The following is a 22,031-nucleotide window of genomic DNA, read 5'->3' on the forward strand; positions in this document are numbered from 1 at the left end:
GTTGAGCTTTCAGTAAATGATACAGTAGCCATTTAACTGTTCTGCCCAAATGCATGATGGGAAGTGCAACCATGACTGTGCGTAGTGGCACCAATTTATATATCTTCTCTGCGTTGGGAAATAACAAAGGGTGTTAAAAAAAAAGCTCAACTACTACCTTTCTTCCCCACATTGCTCTCCCACGATATTTCTAATTGTTGAGAGAGGGATATTAAGGCTTTAGCCAATTAAAAAAAGGCTCAAAGACTGCCAAAATTCATTCTACTCATTTAACGCTGCCTTTTAGCTCTATATATAGGTAAATCGGCGCCATTATTGATTGAACGCGACAATGCCTGAGTAGGTCGTGCAGCGCATGCGTTAATTGCGTTAAATATTATAACGTGATTAATTTTTAAAAAATCAATTACTGCCGTTAACGCGATAAATTTGATCGCCCTACTTTAAGCCAAAACTAAAGACTCTGGATGAGTGTAAGACATTTTGTTTGTAACGTTAAATACAATTAGAAAATGATTTATTTAAAAAATATATATTAAAAAAATGCATGTCCGATATTTTTTTGCCCATTCCGATACTTTGAAAATGACTTGATCGGACCCGATCGATCGGGATGGACATCTTTAATTCTGTCCGATTTTCAGCACATTTACAGGTCACTTGCGGTTTATTTTAGGGCATTTACAGGTCATTTACTGTTGAGTTTGAGTCACTGCCTATTCATTTGGGTGATTCCCAGGTCACTTCCTGTTCTGTAACTCAACATAAACAGGAAGTGACCCATAAAATACCATATTGGCCCGAATATAAGACGGTGTTTTTTGCATTGAAATAAGACTGAAAAAGAGAGGGTCGTCTTATATTCGCGGTCTAGACATTATTCCCATTCACGACGCTAGATGGCGCCAGATATCATTGAAGCGATGTTTTGTCATGAAAGATCTCAGCTACTCTCCCGATTCACGACGCTAGATGGCGCCAGATATCATTGAAGCGATGTTCTGTCATGACAGATCTCAGCTACTCTCAAGTTTAACCAGTTTGCATTATTTTATGCAATGTTTTTCCTTATTCAGATTCGTTTCAAAACTACAGTTACAGTTAAACTTCACTTTGATGGTTAATGCAGTTATTGCAATTTTGTTGTTTTATCACAGTAGATTTTTTATCTGTACCTTGATATTGTTATAATCATTTGTTTCGGATGTACTGTAATTATTTTCTGTATAAAAATGAATTTGATGTTCAAAAGTGTTTTTTCAAACTCGAGTCTTGGAAAAAGAGGGGGTCGTCTTATAATCAGGGCCGTCTTATATTCGGGTTAATACGGTACCCCAAACTCAACAGGAAGTAACTGAACATCAACAGGTAAATTACCTTAAATGGCTCAAAATTACCTCATTGCCTGGCATTGGCTGCCGAAGACGGCAATAGACGTTAAATTCGTTTGAAGTGGGAGGGTGGCAGCGAATGAATATTTGTTCATTCGCTGCCATCCCTCCCACTTCAAACGGGTTGGACGTCTACTAGTGATAAACTTATTCCAATTCACAGCAGAAGCTGTTTATTAGTTGTTTGTAGAATATCTTAGAATGATTTCCTGACCAGTGTATAGATAATCGTTGTATCGTAATATTGTCAGATCATCGTTATCGTGATTGCAAATCGTATCGTATCTTGAGGTACCAAGAGGTTCCCACTTCTAGTAACCACAGTTGAATGCACTCAACAAAACCTTCCATTCATTAGTTTGTTAATCCTAATGAATTTCCAACGAACAGATCATTCAGCTCAAGAGCTCTTGATCATTACATCCTAAAAAAGTCAAGATCTTGTATAGCCCTAATCGCAAATGGAATTTATCCAACGCCAACTGTGTATTTGTCAGCTACACGAGCTGCTTCAGTACCAAAAGTCTTGTACCACTTGCAGTGCTACATTGTTTTCTGTGACATGAAAACATACACCATTTAAAAAAGTAATACAATGATGATCAACCTGCTTTCATGTCTCCCGACAGCCGCCAGGTGCGGAAACTAAAAACAGACTTACTCATAGTCTGAAAAGACATTCTTTAAAATTAAGAAGTGACCACATGGACCTACTCTATCTGTGTCAGCTTCCGTGATAATAATATTAATTCATTTGGAAAGCTGTTGAGAGATGCTGTCTTAAGGGCCTGCCTATGTTATTCCCTGACATTCAACCTGCTGATGCATCATTCTACACACTTCATTTGTATATATATATATTTTTTTACTTTAGATAGGATTCTTTCTTCATTCTCACAGGGTTGCATGAAATACAGGAAATTTTTACTCCACAACCAGGCATTTTGACCACTTCTTCCTTGAGCAAACTTATTGTAATTAGATATGTTTTATTTAGGGCTGTCAAAATTATCGCGTTAACGGGCGTTAATTAATTTTTTAAATCAATCACGTTAAAATATTTGACGCAATTAACGCACTAGGCCCGCTCAGACAGATTTAAATGTCAGTACAGTGAAAGGCCAACTTGTTAATTGTGTTTTATGGAGTTTTTCCGCCCTCTGCTGGCGCTTGGGTGTGACTTGCATATGTTATGTGGCGTAATGTCGCCCTCTGCTGGCGATTCAGTGCAGCTGATTATTTGGGTTTCGGCGCGCTTTTCTGACGTGATTATATGTCGACGCGAACTCACACTAATAGACATTGCTATTCAGACCAGCTAACGTCCGCATCCAGTATTCAGTGCCAGTTCTCATAGCCCCATCACACTGTTTGTGTCTAATACATGCATCGCTTGTGAGTTATATTCCTCCTTTGTTTATATTCATGCGCATTAGATAGTTATTGATGATGTGTATTTGAATTTGTTCACATATATGGTGAAATGCAGTTACATTGTTAGATGCTTGTGAGCTAATTGGCTAGTGCTACTGCTCAAATGGACACGTATGTGTACATTTTATGTTATTTTGTGATTTATGCAAGTTATTGACACATTGCCTTGTTATTTTCAGTTTTACAAAAATACAAGAAACGTGCTCCTGTCAAAAAGAGATGACTTCAGTAAAGCCCATGCTACTTTGCCACACCGTCTGATTTCTTTTTGGAACTTATGTTCGCTATCTGTCAATTTGTGTACTCACACACATTGAGGACAGAATAGGGCTACTAGTTTATTTTTTGATTGAAAATTTTACAAATTTTATTAAAACGAAAACATTAAGAGGCATTTCTATAACTTGTACTAATATTCATCTTTTAAGAACTACAAGTCTTTCTATCCATGGATCACTTTAACAGAATGTTAATAATGTTAATGCCATCTTGTTGATTTATTGTTATAAAAAAAAAAATACAGTCCTTATGTACCGTATGTTGAATGTATATCTCCATCTTGTCTTATCTTTCCATTCCAACAATAATTTACAGAAAAATATGGCATATTTTATAGATGGTTTGAATTGTGATTAATTGCGATTAATTACGATTAATTAATTTTTAAGCTGTAATTAACTCGATTAAAAATTTTAATCGTTTGACAGCCCTAGTTTTATTTAAAGTTAATTAAAAACCTCCAACCTAGATTGAAGATAAATCTCTTTAGCTAGTCTCCTCCAACAGTTTGCTATGTTGCTACTTTTTTTGCTGACAGTCATCTGACCAGAGTGAACAAAACTGTTCTATGTCCATAAAATGTCTATAAAAAAATATAATTACAACGATCCCTTGCTACTGCGCGCCTCAAACTTCGTGCCCTCAGTGCATCGCTGATTTTTTTTTTCAATTAAAAAAAATGAATAAATAAATAAATACAGATGAGCTGTCCCGATCCGATCACATATTCTTCCTTTCCCTTTTGCTGGTTTCCTGGTCTGGCAGTGCACTGGAGTTGCTTATTAAAGTTAATGATAATTGACAGACGTTAAGGTTTGATCTTGCCAGAGATGCTTTGAAGCCGAAGCTTCAAAGTGCCGCATGAGTCAATCATCGTTTCTTATTCTGCAGTTGTGGAGCCACTCATTGTGTGTAAGTGAGCAGCTTGAGCGTATTTGAGTGGGCTCAATGAAGAATACAAACAAGAATTTTTCTACTTTATTCTTGTTTAGAAATAACTTGGTGGGACAGTAACATGTAAACTTATCATAATTATTACCTTGGTCTTTCCGAAGGAAAGAACAAGGTATTGTTATGCTGCAACTTTATTCTTATTTAATCAATGTCTTCTCCGCGTTTTTTCGGCGCGCCGCGCAGCCCGAGCTATAGCACCAATCGGCACCGTTCAAGTATCGACACGACCGGAATTTTCGCGCGACGCAGGGACTTTTTCGAAACACCCCGAAAAATTTTTCGTTTTTCCGTAAACGGCGATTTTCCGATTTTTTAAAGTTTTTTCAAAACGCTACTTGTCCTACAATTTTTGACCAAATCACATAATTTGGACATCAAAAATTCCGGGACGGTGGGGGGCATAAAGATTGTATACAGAATTTGGAAAAAATGTACGGTTCCCCGGATATTTGCCAAAAACTATCCCATTCATTTCTAATGGGAGAATTTCCCATTCATTTCAATGGGATTTACAATGGAATTTACATTGCATTGATGCCATTGACGGCCATGCATGTCGAATCTATTGATGCCAATGTACTTGGCTTCAATTGACTTTATGGATGTCGATGCCACTGACGGCCATGGACGTCCAAAATTTTTCCCATTCATTTTCAATGGGGAAAAAACTACATTTCCCCAAATCAACAAAAAATGACCAGATATCAATAGGACGTGTCCCCCAAACGTCCCCAACTCCATTGACGCTTATAGGGGGTGCTGCCATTGACGTCCATGGACGTCCAAAATTTTTCCCATTCATTTTCAATGGGGAAAAAACTACATTTCCCCAAATCAACAGAAAATGACCTGATATCAATAGGACGTGTCCCCCAAACGTCCTCATCTCCATTGACGCTTATAGGGGGTGCTGCCATTGACGTCCATGGACGTCCAAAATTTTTCCCATTCATTTTCAATGGGGAAAAAACTAAATTTCCCCAAATCAACAGAAAATGACCAGATATTAATAGGACGTATACCCCAAACGTCCCCAACTCCATTGACGCTTATGGGGGGTGCTGCCATTGACGTTCATGGACGTCCAAACTTCCCATTCATTTCCAATGGCATTTCTTCATGTTTGTTCATTCTATTGATGCCAATGTACTTGGATTCCATTGACGCTTATGTAAGTTGATACCATTGACGTCCATGGACGTCCAAAAAATTTCCCATGCATTTTCAATGGGAAATTTTTTGTTCCCCCCAATCTACAGCAAATGACTAGATATCAATAAGATGTGTACCCCAAATGTCCCAGATTGCATTCCCGCTTATGGAGGGTGATGCCATTGACGTTCATGGACGTCCAAACTTCCCATTCATTTCCAATGGCATTTCTTCATGTTTGTTCATTCTATTGATGCCAATGTACTTGGATTCCATTGACGCTTATGTAAGTTGATACCATTGACGTCCATGGACGTCCAAAATTTTTCCCATTCATTTTCAATGGGAATTTTTTTTTTCCCCCAAATCAACAGGAAATGACCAGATATCAATAGGACGTGTCCCCCAAACTTCCCCGATTCCATTAACAATTATGAAGGGTGCCGCCATTGACGTCCATGGACGTCCAATTCTCCCATTCATTTCTAATGGCTTTTACTTTGTTTCGTGCCATTGACTGGCATTATGGTCCATTCTATTGATAGACCTGAGTGGGGCTAAGATCTGTATCTCCACAGAGGAAAGACCAAGGTGTAATTTCTCCCGAAATTGCAGTTTCTAGTTACATTTGAAGTGCTTAAAAACATGTATTAAAATATATATGGCGGAAAACACAGAAAAGGTTGAAAAAGTAGTTTCTGCTCTTGCACCCCTCTCTAAAATAAACTTCTGTATTTTAAGCCAAAAGAACTGTTGTGTTTGTTAGAACTATAAGTCTGTATGCTGCCATAGCAGATTCATGGCGCATTAAGCCCCTGAACTATTTTTAATTTGTCCGTTCTACCCTGTAGACCCCCATTTACAGACGTCGCGCAACCGCTTTTGTTTCAAGCCCAGACATAAAAAGAAGGTAATTGATTATATTTATTATTCAAAATGTCTGTCGTTTTTAGCTTAGACTCATTCATTGATGTCTCATATTTCGTTTAAAAAAAAAAACAACTTTATAAATGTATTCACTCGCATATTTTAAACTTTTAAACAAATTACGTCACAAAAAAAAAAAAAAATGTCTGTAAATACGTCACGGACATCTACCTCATAACTATCACTTAATTGTTTTTGTTTTGTTACTGTCGCATTTCCCCCAATATTTTAGATGATGAATAATTGATCCAAACAAAGAAAAATGGGGGGAAAAAATGTTTAAAAGGCTAAATATATGAAAACGAAAATCTCGACCACTCCTTGATGTCTGTGATTTCTGCATCGCGACCCTTGTTATATTACCATGTTTCACCCATAAAATTCCCCAAAAATCCGGCTGTGGCCATTCACAGCTGTGTCTTGACTCTCGGTTATGCATGCTACGTGGAGTTTTTGGATCGAAAAGAGGTAAGTACGCGATGTCTCGTTAAAATCATGGCATCTTTAATCATGCTCTCTCTCATGCTCTCACTTCCAGTTAGGGTTTTGCTGTTTAAAAAAAATAAAAATAAAAAAATAAAAAATGCCCTTCTGTTTAAAATGTTTCTTCCCCCAGAAAATTGAGATTTTAAGCTCTCCAATGATGACACATGCATATTGGACAATTTTGAAATTTGGCCAAATTCTCAGAGCGCAACTTCAAGTCACCTGAGTGTTTTCTGCTATATATATATATATATATATATATTTTTTTTTTTAAATTATACTTTGGGGAAAAAGTGAAAAAAAAAACATGTCTTATACAGTATGTATCTCTTTCCAGTGCTAAATCTGAATAAATACATTGAATATATATATATATACTGCATATATTACATATATATATTTTTTTATAATTTTTTTTTTTTTGGCGCTACTTCGCAGTTTTTCACTTATCGCGGCGGGTTCTTGTCCCATTAACTGCAAAAAAACGAGGAATCACTGCATACCTTTCAAGTTGTACGGTTTCAGCATGAGGAATCACTGCATACCTTTCAAGTTGTGTGGTTTCAGCGTAATTTGTACAAGTAAGCACTGATTTTTAAATGTGTACACCGTACGTTCAAAATCTGTACGTTTTTCGTGCATGTTTTTTTTTTCTCTGTTCGGATTTTGTCACCGTTTCGGCAACGAGACAATGTGTGTTACTATGCGTTACGTTGGTTGAATGAAGCGAGAAAAGTCAGAGACACGGAGAGAGAAGAGTGTTTGTTGTGATGCTGTAGCAAACGCGATGTTAGGCGAGGTGGCTCCAATATTTCCTGACTGTAGCCGACAGCCTACAATCTACGCCTAGATATCATATGCATTTATAATTACATGCGAAATGACAGACTTGGCGGCGTTGGTAAACAGCCGCCATTTTAAAGCAGTAGACTTTTCAGAAAGGCTCTGTTGTAGTATACCTTCCTAGCGAAGGTAAGTAACTTTTTATCTAAAATACCCCTAAATCGGCAAAATCTAGACTTGAATCTATCTTTAAATGATGAAACAGTTTTGAAATTTTCACATGTTGAAAGTAGACAGAAGGGAACTAATGCAAAAATGGGAGCAATTTTAACATTTTTAACGGTTGATTCACAACATCAAATGACTTCCAAACATAGCAAAGGTCACTATTTTTTTGTTTTGTTATGGGTTTTTTTTGGGAATTTTTTTTTTTTTAAAAACATGAAAAGTAACACCAGTTACTTTGCCAAGTAACTAATTACTCTTACATTCAGGTAACTGAGTTACTAACTCAATAACTTTTTGGGAGAAGTAATTTGTAACTGTAATTATTTACTTTTCCACTGGTCCTAAAGATGAAGTCTGCAGAATGAAAAGTGTCGAAAGAGATTTTATTCTGCCAATTTGTTGCTGAACACAATTTGCCTGCAACTATTGCTGATCACTTCTTAGAATTAGCAAAAGCAATGTTCAAAATGACTCAAAGATTGCATCGGTAAGTTAATTTTATCAATTGACCTTTTTCATTTATAATTGGACACACTAACGAACTACCTTCAAGTCAAACTGAATTGCGAGCTGAAGTGCCATGAAGTGCAGCTATCAAAAGACATGGTAGAAATAGCCAAAAGTGCTACATACAATTATAACAAAAGTCACTGTTAAATTGTAGTAATCAATATGTAGCTGAAGATATTGATTGTTCTTTGATTGCACCAGGTTATATGTTACAATATTACCAATAAATTCATATTATTTTAAAAATTGAGTTTTATTATTGTTTCATATTGCACACTATATACGACGTTGTAAGATTAGTCACCAATTTGTAAGGGCATACGTCACTATTTGTAAGATAGCCAACGGCCTCAGGTTGACAGGTATCTCACTGTACGTAGTGAACCTTGAATCAACATTAGGATTTTTACTTTGGTGGATATTTACAGTCAGTGTGGCCCAACTAATTGTTTCCAAACAATTAAAAATTAACATTTCTACAATATACCCCCTTAAATTTGTACACTATCCCCTATGTCTCTTCTTAAATGTTTTTTTCTACAAGTGTCAAAAATCCTGACTGCTTTGCACAGGTAATTCTGTACGGAAATAAAAGGCGACTGACACAAAGGGATGTTAACTAAGGAAAATCCGGTGTAATCACAGCTTGACACTGTAGTCTTTGCTCTGTGCTCACAGGTGTTTGAGCTTCTCCATCCAGGATGAGGTTTTTGTCATGTCGGACACGTTGTTTAATAACACCCCTCCACCTTTTTTCCTTTTTTTGAAACTTTTCCACAAAAAGCGGAGATCATTTCAAACGAATGTGTTTGACTCCGGCCTTTTTCATGAGTGCCATGTGACGATTTTATACGCGGCGGTGTACATTCACGCCAGCTGTGTTTGCACACTGGTGGTTTCAGGGAGGGGTTCATACAGAGAGCAATCTGTCATTACACTATAATCCATGCACTGTTGAGGATTGAGGCAATTTAATTGAGGTGCTTTACGAGTCCAAGTTCTCTTGTTTGTCTTCAGCGCAGAAAATACTCTCAGTAATATGTACTGTGGATACTTTTAAGTCCACTGTGTTGTTCGACATGCTCAGTTGCACCTGACTCCATCTCCACCCATGCACCTTTATAGTTCTATAATTTGCTATTTAATCACTTCATTCTTGTTTTTGTTTTAACACAGCACTGGTTACGGGGAGTGCCTTTTAGATGAGCCTGTTGGCAGAACGTATGAGTTGCCTACCCTTCTCCCTGGTCAAATCTACAATGCTAACAGACAATGTGAACTCATGTTTGGACCCGGTTCCCAAATTTGCCCTTACATGGTAAGTGGTCTTGTACTTGAAAGGAAGTAGTGATGGAATTTGTTCAGGAATTTACAAAATATGTTATTTATTTAGTTGTAATATTCAGTTTTATTTCATATTTAAGTTTACTGTTTTAATTTGATAATAATTTTATGTTGCTCTAAGTGTTTGTAAAACACTTTATTTTAAACTAATAATCATTTTAAAAAAAGTATTTGCAATTTTCTGAAAACATTTGTTTTTAACTGAAATAGTTTTTAAATTTTCTTGTAGTTTCTAAAATATTAATCTCTTAATTCACCCATAATTTAAAATGTAATAAAAAAAATAAAAAAAACCTAAATACCGTAATTTTCGCATTATAAGCCGCATCTGTCTATAAGCCGCCACCCACCAAATTTGACACAAAAACGGCATTTGTTCATAGATAAGCCGGACTGGACTATAAGCCGCAGCTGTCCTCACTGTATTATGGGATATTTACACCAAAACAGCGCCCACACTCCAACAACACCGACACGCCGGAGATGGTCCAAAGTCAATCCAGAGCACTGACGCGGCTGGTATACGTTGAACAATAGGATATAATGGGAACGATTGGCTCCGGCGCTATTTTTTGCCGGACCTGGAACGAAGATTAATCTTGCGCAGTTGGTAACAAGGAATGCGAACTTTTAACAGCACGTCTGCCGCCCGCGCACGCACGTGCACGCAAGGCGATAAATCGCTGCGGAAAAATTACCGCCTTCATTTTTTTTTTATCGTGTGATAAATGGAATTATTGCATTTTGCAACAGGCTTACCGCTAACACTTTGTATGACAGTGGCATCATACGACTGTCATAAGACCAAATGAACCACCATGATGCTTTAAACCAATTGGCTGCAAAGTTTCATTGCTTCAAGAAGCTTCATTTGTCCATCACTGCTCCCTTGGGGGAGACAGTCAACCTCTGATGCCACCTGCTGTCAACACTGTTGTTATCCAACATGCCTCCTAGCATGCATTGCAGTGCTACAGATGTAAATAATATTCAAAGTTCACGTTCTCTGTTAATTATTTCTGCAGTTACTGTTCCAGTTGTTTCATTATTTGCTAGTTGTATTTGGTAACACTTTATTTGACAGTGGTGCCATAAGACAATCATATTTATGACATGACACTGTCATGACCATTAATCAATGCTTATAACAGATTTCATTTTGTGTTATCCAGCAAATTATCTCACTTTTAACTGGATGTAAAAGATCCAAGTTGGACATAAATGGAGTTAGTGGCATAATTTTCCGTATTACACTTAATGACATCTGTCAGCATTCAAGAATGCCCATGAGATTGTCAGTTCATAATTATAACGGCCTTATGACAGTCTTATGACGCCGCTGTCAAAAAAAATGTTAGCTATTAACCCAAATAAATCAACAGATAAGCCACACTGGACTACAAGCCGTGGGATTCAAAATGAAGGGAAAAAATTAGCGGCTTATAGTTCGAAAATTACGGTAACATATATGTATCTATTTTTAATGTCAAAAACATTTTAAATCTGAAGTTGTACTTTTTTTTTGTACAAATATTTTATTTGTCATTTCATTGAATTCTTCATAAGCACACTCCACATATTTGTATTTATTTATCAATTGATTTAAAAAAGCACTTCACAAATAAGTTTTGTCTTCTGCTGTACTTCCATTTAATTTTGATTTAATGGTGCTTTTCAGTTTTGTTTGTTCTGATATTAGTAATGCACTCCCTGGTGTTAGTGGCACCACTGCTAATGAAAAATCTGATTTTTCCACATTAGTTTTGCTTCTGAGGGCAACGAGGGCCGAGTTCTAATCTCACATCTTTAGAGGAAACCTTTTTAAAAACACAGTTTGACTACTCTTTGTGATTTTTAATTTTAAAATGCCAATCATGGATAAAATGCTTTTTGGGTTGTGTTGGAAACCTGGCAAACTGTGGATGATTCACTTTTCAATTTCTTTTACCCAGAAACAATGTAAGAGACTATGGTGTACAAGTGCAGAGGGGGACCACAAAGGATGCCGTACACAACACATGCCGCTGGCTGACGGGACTGAATGCGGGCATGGAATGGTAAGTTAAAAAAAAAAAAAAAGACAGTTTAAATTGGGCGATATGAAGTTACCGTATTTTTTGGACTATAAGTCGCGTTTTTTTTCATATTTTGGCTGGGGGTGCGACTTATACTCAGGATCGACTTATGTGTGAAATTATTACCCACTTTATGATATCATTTCACATGTTATTTTGGTGTTTTGGAGTGATACTGATGGTTTGGTAAGCTTGTTAGCATGTTCTTTATGCTACTTTTATCTGAATAACTCTTAATAGCTATGGCCACGTTCGCGTTCTGCCTTTGGCAATGTGTGTTCAATTGTATTATTGACTTTTTTATATTGAAATGCATGCTTTTAATTTGTGGCGCTTTCATGCCCACGTGGGGGCGCACTCGCACTTGTTTACGTGTAGAAGAGCGCTCACACGCCAGAAGAAGACTGACAGCTACGTAGCTCTGAGTGAGTGGGCGAGTTAGCGAGAGAGAAACACGGCTGCGAACCTACGTTCATTGTTTATACTTGTAAAATATCTCTACAGAGGCGACGCCTGTGTGTATCATCTAGGGCTGCAGCTATCGAATATTTTAGTAATCGAGTAATCGACTGAAAATTCTATCGATTAATCGAGTAATCGGATAAAACATTTTCTTTTTAGGTAAAGAGCAATTATAAATATACTTGAGAAAAAAAGACATTTAATCCAATATTGAACCATTTTCAGTCAATCAATGTCTCTATTTTCGATGTACATTGTTGAAAACAGCCAACAATTGCATCTAAGATGTGAGGAGAAAAAAAAAGTCACTGCTTTCACTCAAAAAACTTCTAGATCTTATAAAAAAACAACAACATATTTCTTACCTAAAAATGTAATTACGTTTGATAACACACATCACTTGAAAGCTACGTGTTTTTCTCACGTGTTTCAATTGAATTTCCATTTGTGTCAAGCTATTTTTAAGTAAGTTTGTCTAAACTGTAAATAATGATAGGATTTTGAGTTTTTGCAGTGTTCAGAATAAATGTATGATACCTGCTGTATTGGAGCACATTAGGGACCAGTGCTACTTGGTGTTTTATTCAGCAATGACTACTGAGCTAAAACTGACATTTAGCTTTATTGTGTTTTAATTTTACACCCTCATCACTCTACAGCGCTGTGTTTTTACAGATTAAATAAAGCCTGTATTTAAGACACGTTAGCCACGCATCGACAGTGGTCATAATCAATAGAAACCTAGCCCTCCGAAGGGCTAACGTTACGTTAGCCAGTGACAGTAACGTTATATTTATTAGCGATGAGAAGTCTACTGCTTAAAGATGGCGGCTGTTTACTAACGCTGCCCATACACGGCCGAGTCTGTCATTTCGCATCTAGTCCTAAATGCATGCGATATCTATGAGACGCATCGGACACTACCTGCTACCACACTAGCATCCTGTGGGCGTAGTTTTTAGCAACGTCGGCGTATTTTGTAGCGGCTGTCGGCTGCGGCAAGTTTTTAAAAAATTTTTCTTATTGCTTCTTCCTCTACACACGTGACGTCAGCGCGTCGTCCCGCATTAAAAGTAGTCCGGGCAAAACGTGATGCTTAGAGCTGGCAAAATTAAACGATTCCTCAAGGTGAATAAAATTACTCGGATCAGTTTTTAGACTCGAGTTACTCGAGTTGCTCGAGTATTCATTTCAGCTCTAGTATCATCTTTTCTGTTGTTGTTGTGTGTTTTCCACCCGCGATCGGACACTTAGAGCCAGTTGTGTGGTTGTATGAACGATGTGCTAATGCTAGCGAACGCATGTTAACCGTTTATGTCAATCCTGTAATAGCACCTAATTATCATTTATTTATATTGATGCAAACCTGTTAGGTATCGAGGACAAAATAGATTCAGCAAATTATACGGACGTCCAGCATCGTCATTTGGGAGTTTACCTCGCTGTATAGTCAGGACCGAGCCGTAGCATCCTGGTGAGGACAGTATATTCGCATTTCGTTGTTCATGCATTCAGCATGTTGTTCTCTATTTTATTTTTATATTAAATTGCCTTTCAAGATGACATATCTGTTCTATGTGTTGGATTTTATCAAGTAAATTTCCCCCAAAAATGCGACTTATACTCCGGTGCGACTTATATATGTTTTTTTTCTTTTCATTGGGCATTTTATGGCTGGTGCGACTTATACTCAGGTGCGACTTGTAGTCTGAAAAATATGGTAATTTGAATTGTGAATTACAAATCTTTGTGACGCTTGCTGACATAGTAACAGTTTATGAGAACTAGACAACCGTTCATTTTTTAATGTTTTTGCGCCTCTTTTTTATTTATTCCTTTTTTAAACACCAGCAATATAATACTAGCAAAGTAACGTACATGGCCCCCGCTGTTTAATTTAAGTACCCTGTGGGGGGAAAAGGCATATTTTATCATTTGTTTTGCATGAAGGATTCTATGTAAACTAGTCAGGTGACTACCTCTGCTAGAAACTTGAGTCTTTTCCCTTCCATGTTGTCGGGAGGCCCCAACCCCCATTAGCCTTCATGTTCTCCTCGCCCTGGGGTGCTATGCTAATTAGGGTTGAGACGGCGGGTCAGTTGCTGAGGTTACATGGAAAAAGGAGGGGGAGAAGGAGGGAAGGTTGCAGAAAATGAGAGAAAGATCGGAAGAAAAAAAGCAAGGAAAAGGTGAAGACGCGGCGCATTTGAAAGAGGACGCCGAGCCAACCGTTCACAGTTGAGTCACCTTGTGGTGAACCCGTGACCCCCAAAACCTCTTTAAGCGGCGGCTAAGTGGGTCAGCGGTCAGGGCCGTAACAGAGCTCGCCAGCACCCCTCACAAAGGAGCTCACTTTTGCGGGAGGACAGCCAACAGGAGGCAAAAAGAGCTTAGTATTCAGAACATGCTTGAAAAAAGGGAGGTAGTATGGGAGGGTAGACTTCACTTCCCCCTTTAACGTCTTGCTTTCATGGACTCTATTTCCAACTCGACTCCAAGCGCTTTCTGTGTATCATCTCTGCCTTCTTCGACGTCTTCAATGCATCTCCTGCTTGTGGTTAACCGTTGATAGCTAACATCTTAATCCAACTACAACAACTGCACTAAAGAGTAATGGCCCTGCTGTGCACAGCTCTCATTGAAGATGCTTGACTTTAATCAAACGTCCTTTACTCAACTTGCTCACAACTCAGTCCAATAGATGATAGAGACTGTTTAAACATTGATTGAGTTAAAACCGTGTGACATTTAGTGCAATCACCCCCAGAATTAACTATTCACTCTTGTGAAGGTACGAAACTGTATAGTGAACCCTTGCTAATTCACACGCCATGCAAGAACTCACCTATTTAACTTTTCTATAGATGGGAAGGTCTATTCAGGGGTACTAGTGAGGAGGGTCCATCGGGAAGTTGTATCTCGGATTCAGGAGGAGCAGGGTGGTTTTCGCCTTGGCCGAGGAGCAATGGCTCAGCTTTATACCCTCAACAGGGTTCTCCGGGGTTCATGGGAGTTCGCACAACCAGTCTCCATGTGTTTTGTGGACTTAGCAAAGGCGTTCGACCGTGTCCCCTGGGGAGTCCATTGGGGTGTGCTCAGGGAGTATAAAGAACATAAACCCCTGATACGGGCTTTCTGGTCCTTGTATGCCCGGTGTAAGAGCTTGGTCTGCGTAGCAGTAAGTCAGATCCATTTTCGGTGAGAGTTGTACTCTGCCAAGGCTGGCACCGGTTCTGTTCATTACTTTTATGGGCAGAATATCAAGGCTATACCGAGGTGCTGAGCGGGTCCAGTTTGGTGGCATCAGTAATGCATCTCTGCTTTTTGCAGATGATGCGGTTCTGTTTGCGTCATCAGGTCGAGATCTTCAACTCTCATTGGAGCAGTTCGCAACTGAGTGTGAAGCAGTTGGGATGACAATCAGCACCACCAAAACTGAGACCATGCATGGTCCTCATTCGGAAAAAGGTGGAAATTAGAGCTGGGAATCTTTGGGCACCTAACGATTCGATTACGATTCAGAGGCTCTGATTCGATTATAAAACGATTATTCATGCACCCCCCTCCTTTTTTAATGGTTTTGTACATTAGTTCTAAAATTGTTCAGAAATCCTCTCAGGCTAAACCAAACTACTATTTCAGTATCAAGTTAACATTTAGCAGTAAACAAATATACAAAAATAACAGTAAATAAAAAACTCCAGTCCCCATTCTGTATCAGCAGCTTTAAACTACATTCAATTAATTTAATGTTGTGAATCAACTGTTACAGTTGTTAAAATTGCTCCCGTTATTCCATAATTTCCCTTCTGTCTACTTTTGTCAAACTATTTCATCATTTAAAGATAGATTCAAGACAAGATTCGGCCGATTTAGGAGTATTTTAGATAAAAAGTTAATTAGGTTCTCTGTTCAATAATACAAGTTCTAACACCGACGTCGTCTGTCATTTTGCATCTAAGTTCTACATATATCTACTGTAGCCGTATGTTTGTAGCAACTAGCAACCGGGCGTTGTTTGTAGCGGCTGTCAGCCGCCGTCAGGTATGATTGTTTTTTTTATCTAGCGGCATGAGTTGAACATGATATTTACTCTCGGTCCGTTCCTCATTGCGTCCCAAAGACCACGCTGACTGTATTTTACTTCTGCTTTACCTGGTATGATTCAATAATCGGAATTTGGATATTTGTGAATCGTTCTCAAATCTTCCACGGCCGAATCGCGACTAATCTAAGAATCGGAAATTTCGCACGCCTCTACTGGAAATCCTTCTCCGGGTCAGGGATGAGGTCCTTCCCCAAGTGAAGTGGTTTAAGTATCTTGGGTTCTTGTTCACGAGTGAGGGAAGAATGGAGCTGGAGATTGACAGGCAGATTGGTGTGCCGTCTGCAGTGATACGGACTCCGCATCGGTCCATCATGGTAAAGAAAGAACTGAGCTGAAAGGCGAAGCTCTCAATTTACTGGTCGATCTACGTTCCTACTATTAGTTATGGTTACAAGCTGTGGGTCGTGATCAAAAGAAGCTTTGTCATCCGGGAGGGGCTTGGAGTAGAACTGCTGCTCCTCTGCATCAAGAGGAGCCAGATGAGGTGACTCGGGCATCTGAATAGGATGCCTCCTGGACACCTGCTTGGGGAGGTGTTCCGGGCATGTCCCACTTGGGCGGGGCCGACCCAGGACACGCTGGGGACACTATGTCTTCTGGCTGGCCTGGGAATGCCTTGGGATCCTCCCAAGAACTGGACATAGTGGCTGGGGAGAAGAAAGTCTTGGCTTCCCTTTGTAATCTTCTGCCCCACGACCCGACCTTGGATAGAGAAAATGAACGAATGAAGGAACGTCATAAACTATTTGTTGAGAAAACACTTACCAGGTGTTCTTTCTGTAATGCACAAGAATCCACCAAAATAGCTGGCTACCTTTAAAATTCCATGTTAGTCAAGGAGTAGCTAGTGTTGTCCACCAGTGAATAGTGGGACAGCTAGACAGTGAAATTCCAGTAGAGGTCTAGCAGCCAGGTGAGCAGGACTCCTTGTGACAGTACGGTCTTTATTACCATTAACATTAATTACTATTAACATTGAAATCACTTTTGAGAGTGGTGCAAGTTTTTCAACATAAGTGTCGGTTCACTGTACTGTACTCTAAATGCTTTTGTTGCACAAAATCCTTGATTATTTAACTTTCTTTACAAGTGATTTTGTTTTGTTGTACTTTAATAATTTACAGAATTTAACAAGAAAAAATATATTTTAGCTGAATTGATTTGTCGGTTTGGACTTCATGTTTATGTTCTGCTCATATTGCAAGTTTTTTTTTTTTTTCAATCACAATTGTGCCATTATCAAGATAAATGGGATTAATTAAACAATATATATTCCTTCTATTATTTCGAATATGATCCACTCCGATGATGACAGCTGTGTACTCTGTTCCTTTATTCATCTTCGGGGAATTTCTGCACATGGCTTGGATGAACTAATTATCATTTGGCCGCAAAGGTCACTCTGACCTCATGTTGTTGGCCATGATTCAAGAATTCATATGCTTATTATGACAACTTATCAAGTGTAACTAAAAGTGGGGGGAACAATAGACAGCTGACATTTTGAAAGGTCAATTGAAGATGGTGTTATTATCAGAGAGCGAGCTATGAATGCAACGCCTTTTGGGGGCCTCATCATGCCTGAAACCTTACCATTTTTTGCAAGCACGTGTATTCATGGTGAAATTGAGAACATTGATCCCCTGATCTTGATCTCATGTTGACCAGAAAGGTTATATATTTCGTAGAAAACAAAGGTTACACGCACAGAATATGTGATTGTTTTATTTGCTTGATCCATTTTATTTAAACAAGTGTTCAAGAAGTCTCTTGTCTTTTTCTTACTAGAAGAAGTCATAAGTTTAGGGCTAAGGCCATGTGGGGACACGGTTCATGCCTTTGGCTCAGAGGCGTTTGTGTGGACTTGAATGTGGCTAGAAGCCCAGTAGGATTACTTAGGTTGTCTCTCTGGGCTTGATTTAATATTGCAAATAGTGGGTTATTTCCACTCCAACGATTTTGCTTGTTATTTCTCGGCGTTTTGCGTGTGATCCAGTAAGATCTTTTACTATCACCTCAAGTAATGCTGATGGTCTTTACCGTAGAAAATTTGGGAGGGCACCGCAAGAGCACAGTGCAGTTTGAAGTATTGGGATTGGACTTGTTAGTGGAAGAGGCAAAAGAAAACAAAAACAAACAAACAAAAAAAAACAACAACTACAATGTTCTCAAATTACAGAACAGAAAATGTGCTCATTTTGGGGAAACCATAACTGCATAAAAGGCATGTACTGTATTTGACTATACATTCTTACACTGGGTTTTAAACTTCGAGCAGTACACCCCAAAAATGGTTTGAGCCTGCAATGAAAGTCTAAATTGACTCAAGCACACATAAATTGAATTGAAAGACATTTGTTTTTTAAGACTTGATATGGAATGACTCCTTCTTTTGAATGGCTTTAAGTCCGCTCTTAAATCATACCATTTCGCCTGTCGTTTTCCCAGGTTATCCTCCTTGCCATAATAATGCAGTCTTTAGCCCTTTTCAGACATATCCTGCTAAATTACCGTGTAAAAGTTTGCCATTTTGATACTTGCTATGTTTGTTTATCTATTTTCGTCTTATTGCGAAGAAAGGGGAAATGACGATCAGCCCTCCATGATATTTGCGTCATCAGCCGTAGCGCTGTTACCTGGGAATTTAACAGCTGCTTTCACACATGCTGCGTCTCGGGAAAATCCAGTACATTATACAGTGATCCCTCGTTTTTCAAGGTTAATGAACCCGCCGCGTTAAGTGAAAAACCGCGAAGTAGCGCCCCCCCCCACACACACACACTTCAAAAAAACATGTTTAATGTATTTATTCAGATTTAGCATTGGAAAGTGACACATATAAGACATGTTTAATCCAAAAAAAAAAAGTTAAAATAATTTAAAAAACTTTAAAGGCTATGACAAAACCTGGGGAAATGCTAATATTCCATCATTTATCCCTAAACGCATGCCTTTTGGATTCATATCATGCCACTTCGTGTAATTACACACATCACAACACAACAGAAATTTGTCAAGCTAAAAGGACCCGCACACGAGGTCCCGGAAATCTAGCATATTGTGTGCGTGACGTCACTACAAGGAAACAACCGGCTCAGTGCTTAGTACTGAATGGCGGTGATGATAGCGGACAATTTTGTTTCTAGTTGCAGCGACAAATCCGACGTAACGAACATTCTTCTAATGGTGACGAGGAGAGTTATGAACCTTTCTTTGGTGTTTTGGGTTGTCAATTCGAGCCCAAACGAAAGCCAATGCAGCCTAATGAAAGGATCATTGAGAGGAGCAATCACACTGATGAAACACCGGCAACATCGTGTGGGAAACACCGAATGGTTTGTTTTGCATTTCTTTTTGTGAAGCTGATACAACGTGACCGCAAAATGATGTAATGTATAGAATAATCATCATTTATTGTGCTATCATAGGTTTTCGCTCTGCCAACAGACACAAATATGAATGGGATTCGAGGATTTGTTCTATATATTTTACGAGCGATAATTTATACATGTGTCCAGTCCTATATCCAATGCGTGATATGTTTTTATTATAAAAGAGTACTCACTCTGGCCATTTCGAGCTTGGCTGCTCCGCTCCTTTGGTTAGCCTGGGGTGGTCTCATCAGAGCCAGTCGTCCTCTTTCTTGATATCTTGGGACATTTAGGTGGCTGCGCGTGTATGGTGGCTGCTTTCATCAGCAATTTCTTAGTAAAACCTGATTTAATTTGTCCATAGTTCGAATAGCTTTCAGGTGTAAAATGCGCACCACACAAAACCGTGCCAGAGGCTGGGTCTGCAAAATTAGCCCTCTTAGCATGGACGAACTTTACTCATTGTCTGCGTGGTCCAGGTCTTTTTCTCACGTTCGGGAACTCATGGGTATTACATTACGACAAATGGCTATTTGTAGACCACATAGCATGACAGGTTTGAACCATTTTAGCGATTTTTTGATAAAACATGAACGCAACGTTTCGTTTCCTTGTTATGACGTCTCCACCCCATTCAGCTGTTTCCGGAATACTTTCGGAAATGTTCGTAATTTTCGATCTATTTTCGATAATTGCTCACGAATGCGATTTATTTTTTTGTTAACTTTATTAATATTTGTTATCTTGCTACATAACAGTTCTATTGATATCTCACAGCCCTTTAGTGTTTTGATACCCTTTGATAAATTGTTTTGAAGAATTTGAAATGTAATGATTAAGATGTTATAAACATGTTACTGTCCCACTGAATTATTTTTAAACAAGCTTAAAGGAGAAAAATGCTTGTCTTTATTAAATAGTTCAATGAGTGAGTCCACTCAAGTCAACTCAAGCTGCTCACTTACACACAGTGAGTTGCCACAACGACTGTTGAACAAATTAAACGATGATTGACGCATGCGGCACTATTAGGTTTCGGCTTTTAGGCATCTCGGGCAAGATCAAAACTTAACGTCTGTCAATCATCGTTAACTTTAATATGCAGTGCACTAGAAGGGGGAACCTCAGGGCACCTCACGATACGATACGATTCGCGATACAAGGCTCACGATAACAATTATCTCACGATATCATGATACAGCGATCATCGATATTTTGGTCAGAAATTTGATACATGATATTCTACGATACAACTGTTGAAACGGAAAAAAAAAGAAAAAGATATTTCAAAATAGAAAAAAATACTGTTTAAGTCATTTATTAAACAGTGACACCTTTTCTCTGCAACATTGCTGTAAAATATAAATCTACTGCAAATTGTGTACCTGCACATATAGAGGAAACAAACCACAACCACTGATATCTCTTGGAGATATCATGATGAATGGCACCCTTAATTTCTTTAAAGTTTTAAATCTTTGAATTTTTCTTTTACAGTGCTTTAGGTGTCAGTCAGCAGTTAAGCTTGGAGTGGGGCAATGATAAAATTGGTGGGTCTTTTCTTCGTATCTGACTTTTGTTGCCAAAAGCATTGGTTTGAGCACTTCCACCATCTGCTTCAGCATTTGAGATGTCAGACTCAGTCAGTCACATTCTTCCTCACCTTAAAGACAACAAAATAAAACAAAAAATATTAGCTACTTAATAGCTTTTGAGTTGAAATCCTGATTTTTTTGTGTGTGTTGGAACTTGGAAGTATTGAGTGAATTAAAAAAATATGAATTTAATGTATAGAAATTAAAAATGCATTACCAATTTTTAATATGTAGGCTACATTAATTATCATGCACATCACCTTATATATCTTGGAAGCTATTCAGACCATTTTTATAGCTTATTGTATCAAAATGGCAGTAATAACAGTTTGTAGTAAACTAGATGGAAAGTGGTTCTCAAATAATATCAAATAAATCAGTAAATTCATGTAGGCTTGTTCGATACTCATTTTCATCCAGTTTAGGGTCCTGGTTTATTTTATATAATTCAACACCAAATGTCATCAAAATAAGACATGTAAATTAAAAAATCAATTACATTGCAAAACTTTCTTACCTGAAGTGATGAAAGTGAAGCAGTCCACTTCGTCACCAGCTGCCAGTGAACCTTATTTTTGTTAGACAATTCTTGGATACAGCAAAGTCTTTGTTCACCTTACTTCCTCTCTTGATGGTGTAAAATCTAATGTGTGTCTACATGTGTGATTTGTAGCAATATTTTTCTGACTTTTTCCTCCACCATTCTCACGAAGCTTTTTTTATTTTTTTCAACCACTTGGAGCTTCCTCTCTTCTTCTCTAGACGTCTTGTGCGCACTTTACCTTCACAGCCACTCTTGAGTGCCCCTGGTGGACCGTCAAGGAATTGCTCAACAAACATTGAGCAGTTTACAGCATCCATACGCCATTGTATGGCCAATATGTCAAATAAAAGTATCGATACTTGGCGGGAGCATATCGATAACCGATCGG

General features: G+C 38.3%; 1 protein-coding gene across 5 annotated transcripts in view; it reads left to right on the forward strand.

Moving 5' to 3' along the window:
• LOC130916739 (A disintegrin and metalloproteinase with thrombospondin motifs 20) overlaps positions 1 to 22,031 on the forward strand; it is a 301,389-nt gene that overhangs the window by 141,175 nt on the left and 138,183 nt on the right. For all 5 annotated transcript variants that reach the window (XM_057837674.1, XM_057837675.1, XM_057837672.1 and 2 more), the window contains 2 exons: positions 9,321 to 9,462; positions 11,441 to 11,545. In XM_057837674.1, coding sequence (XP_057693657.1) covers positions 9,321 to 9,462; positions 11,441 to 11,545 — 247 coding nt within the window. The remainder of the gene's footprint in view (positions 1 to 9,320; positions 9,463 to 11,440; positions 11,546 to 22,031) is intronic.

Source organism: Corythoichthys intestinalis, chromosome 5 (genome assembly GCF_030265065.1).
Source record: "Corythoichthys intestinalis isolate RoL2023-P3 chromosome 5, ASM3026506v1, whole genome shotgun sequence".
Lineage (NCBI taxonomy): Eukaryota > Metazoa > Chordata > Actinopteri > Syngnathiformes > Syngnathidae > Corythoichthys > Corythoichthys intestinalis.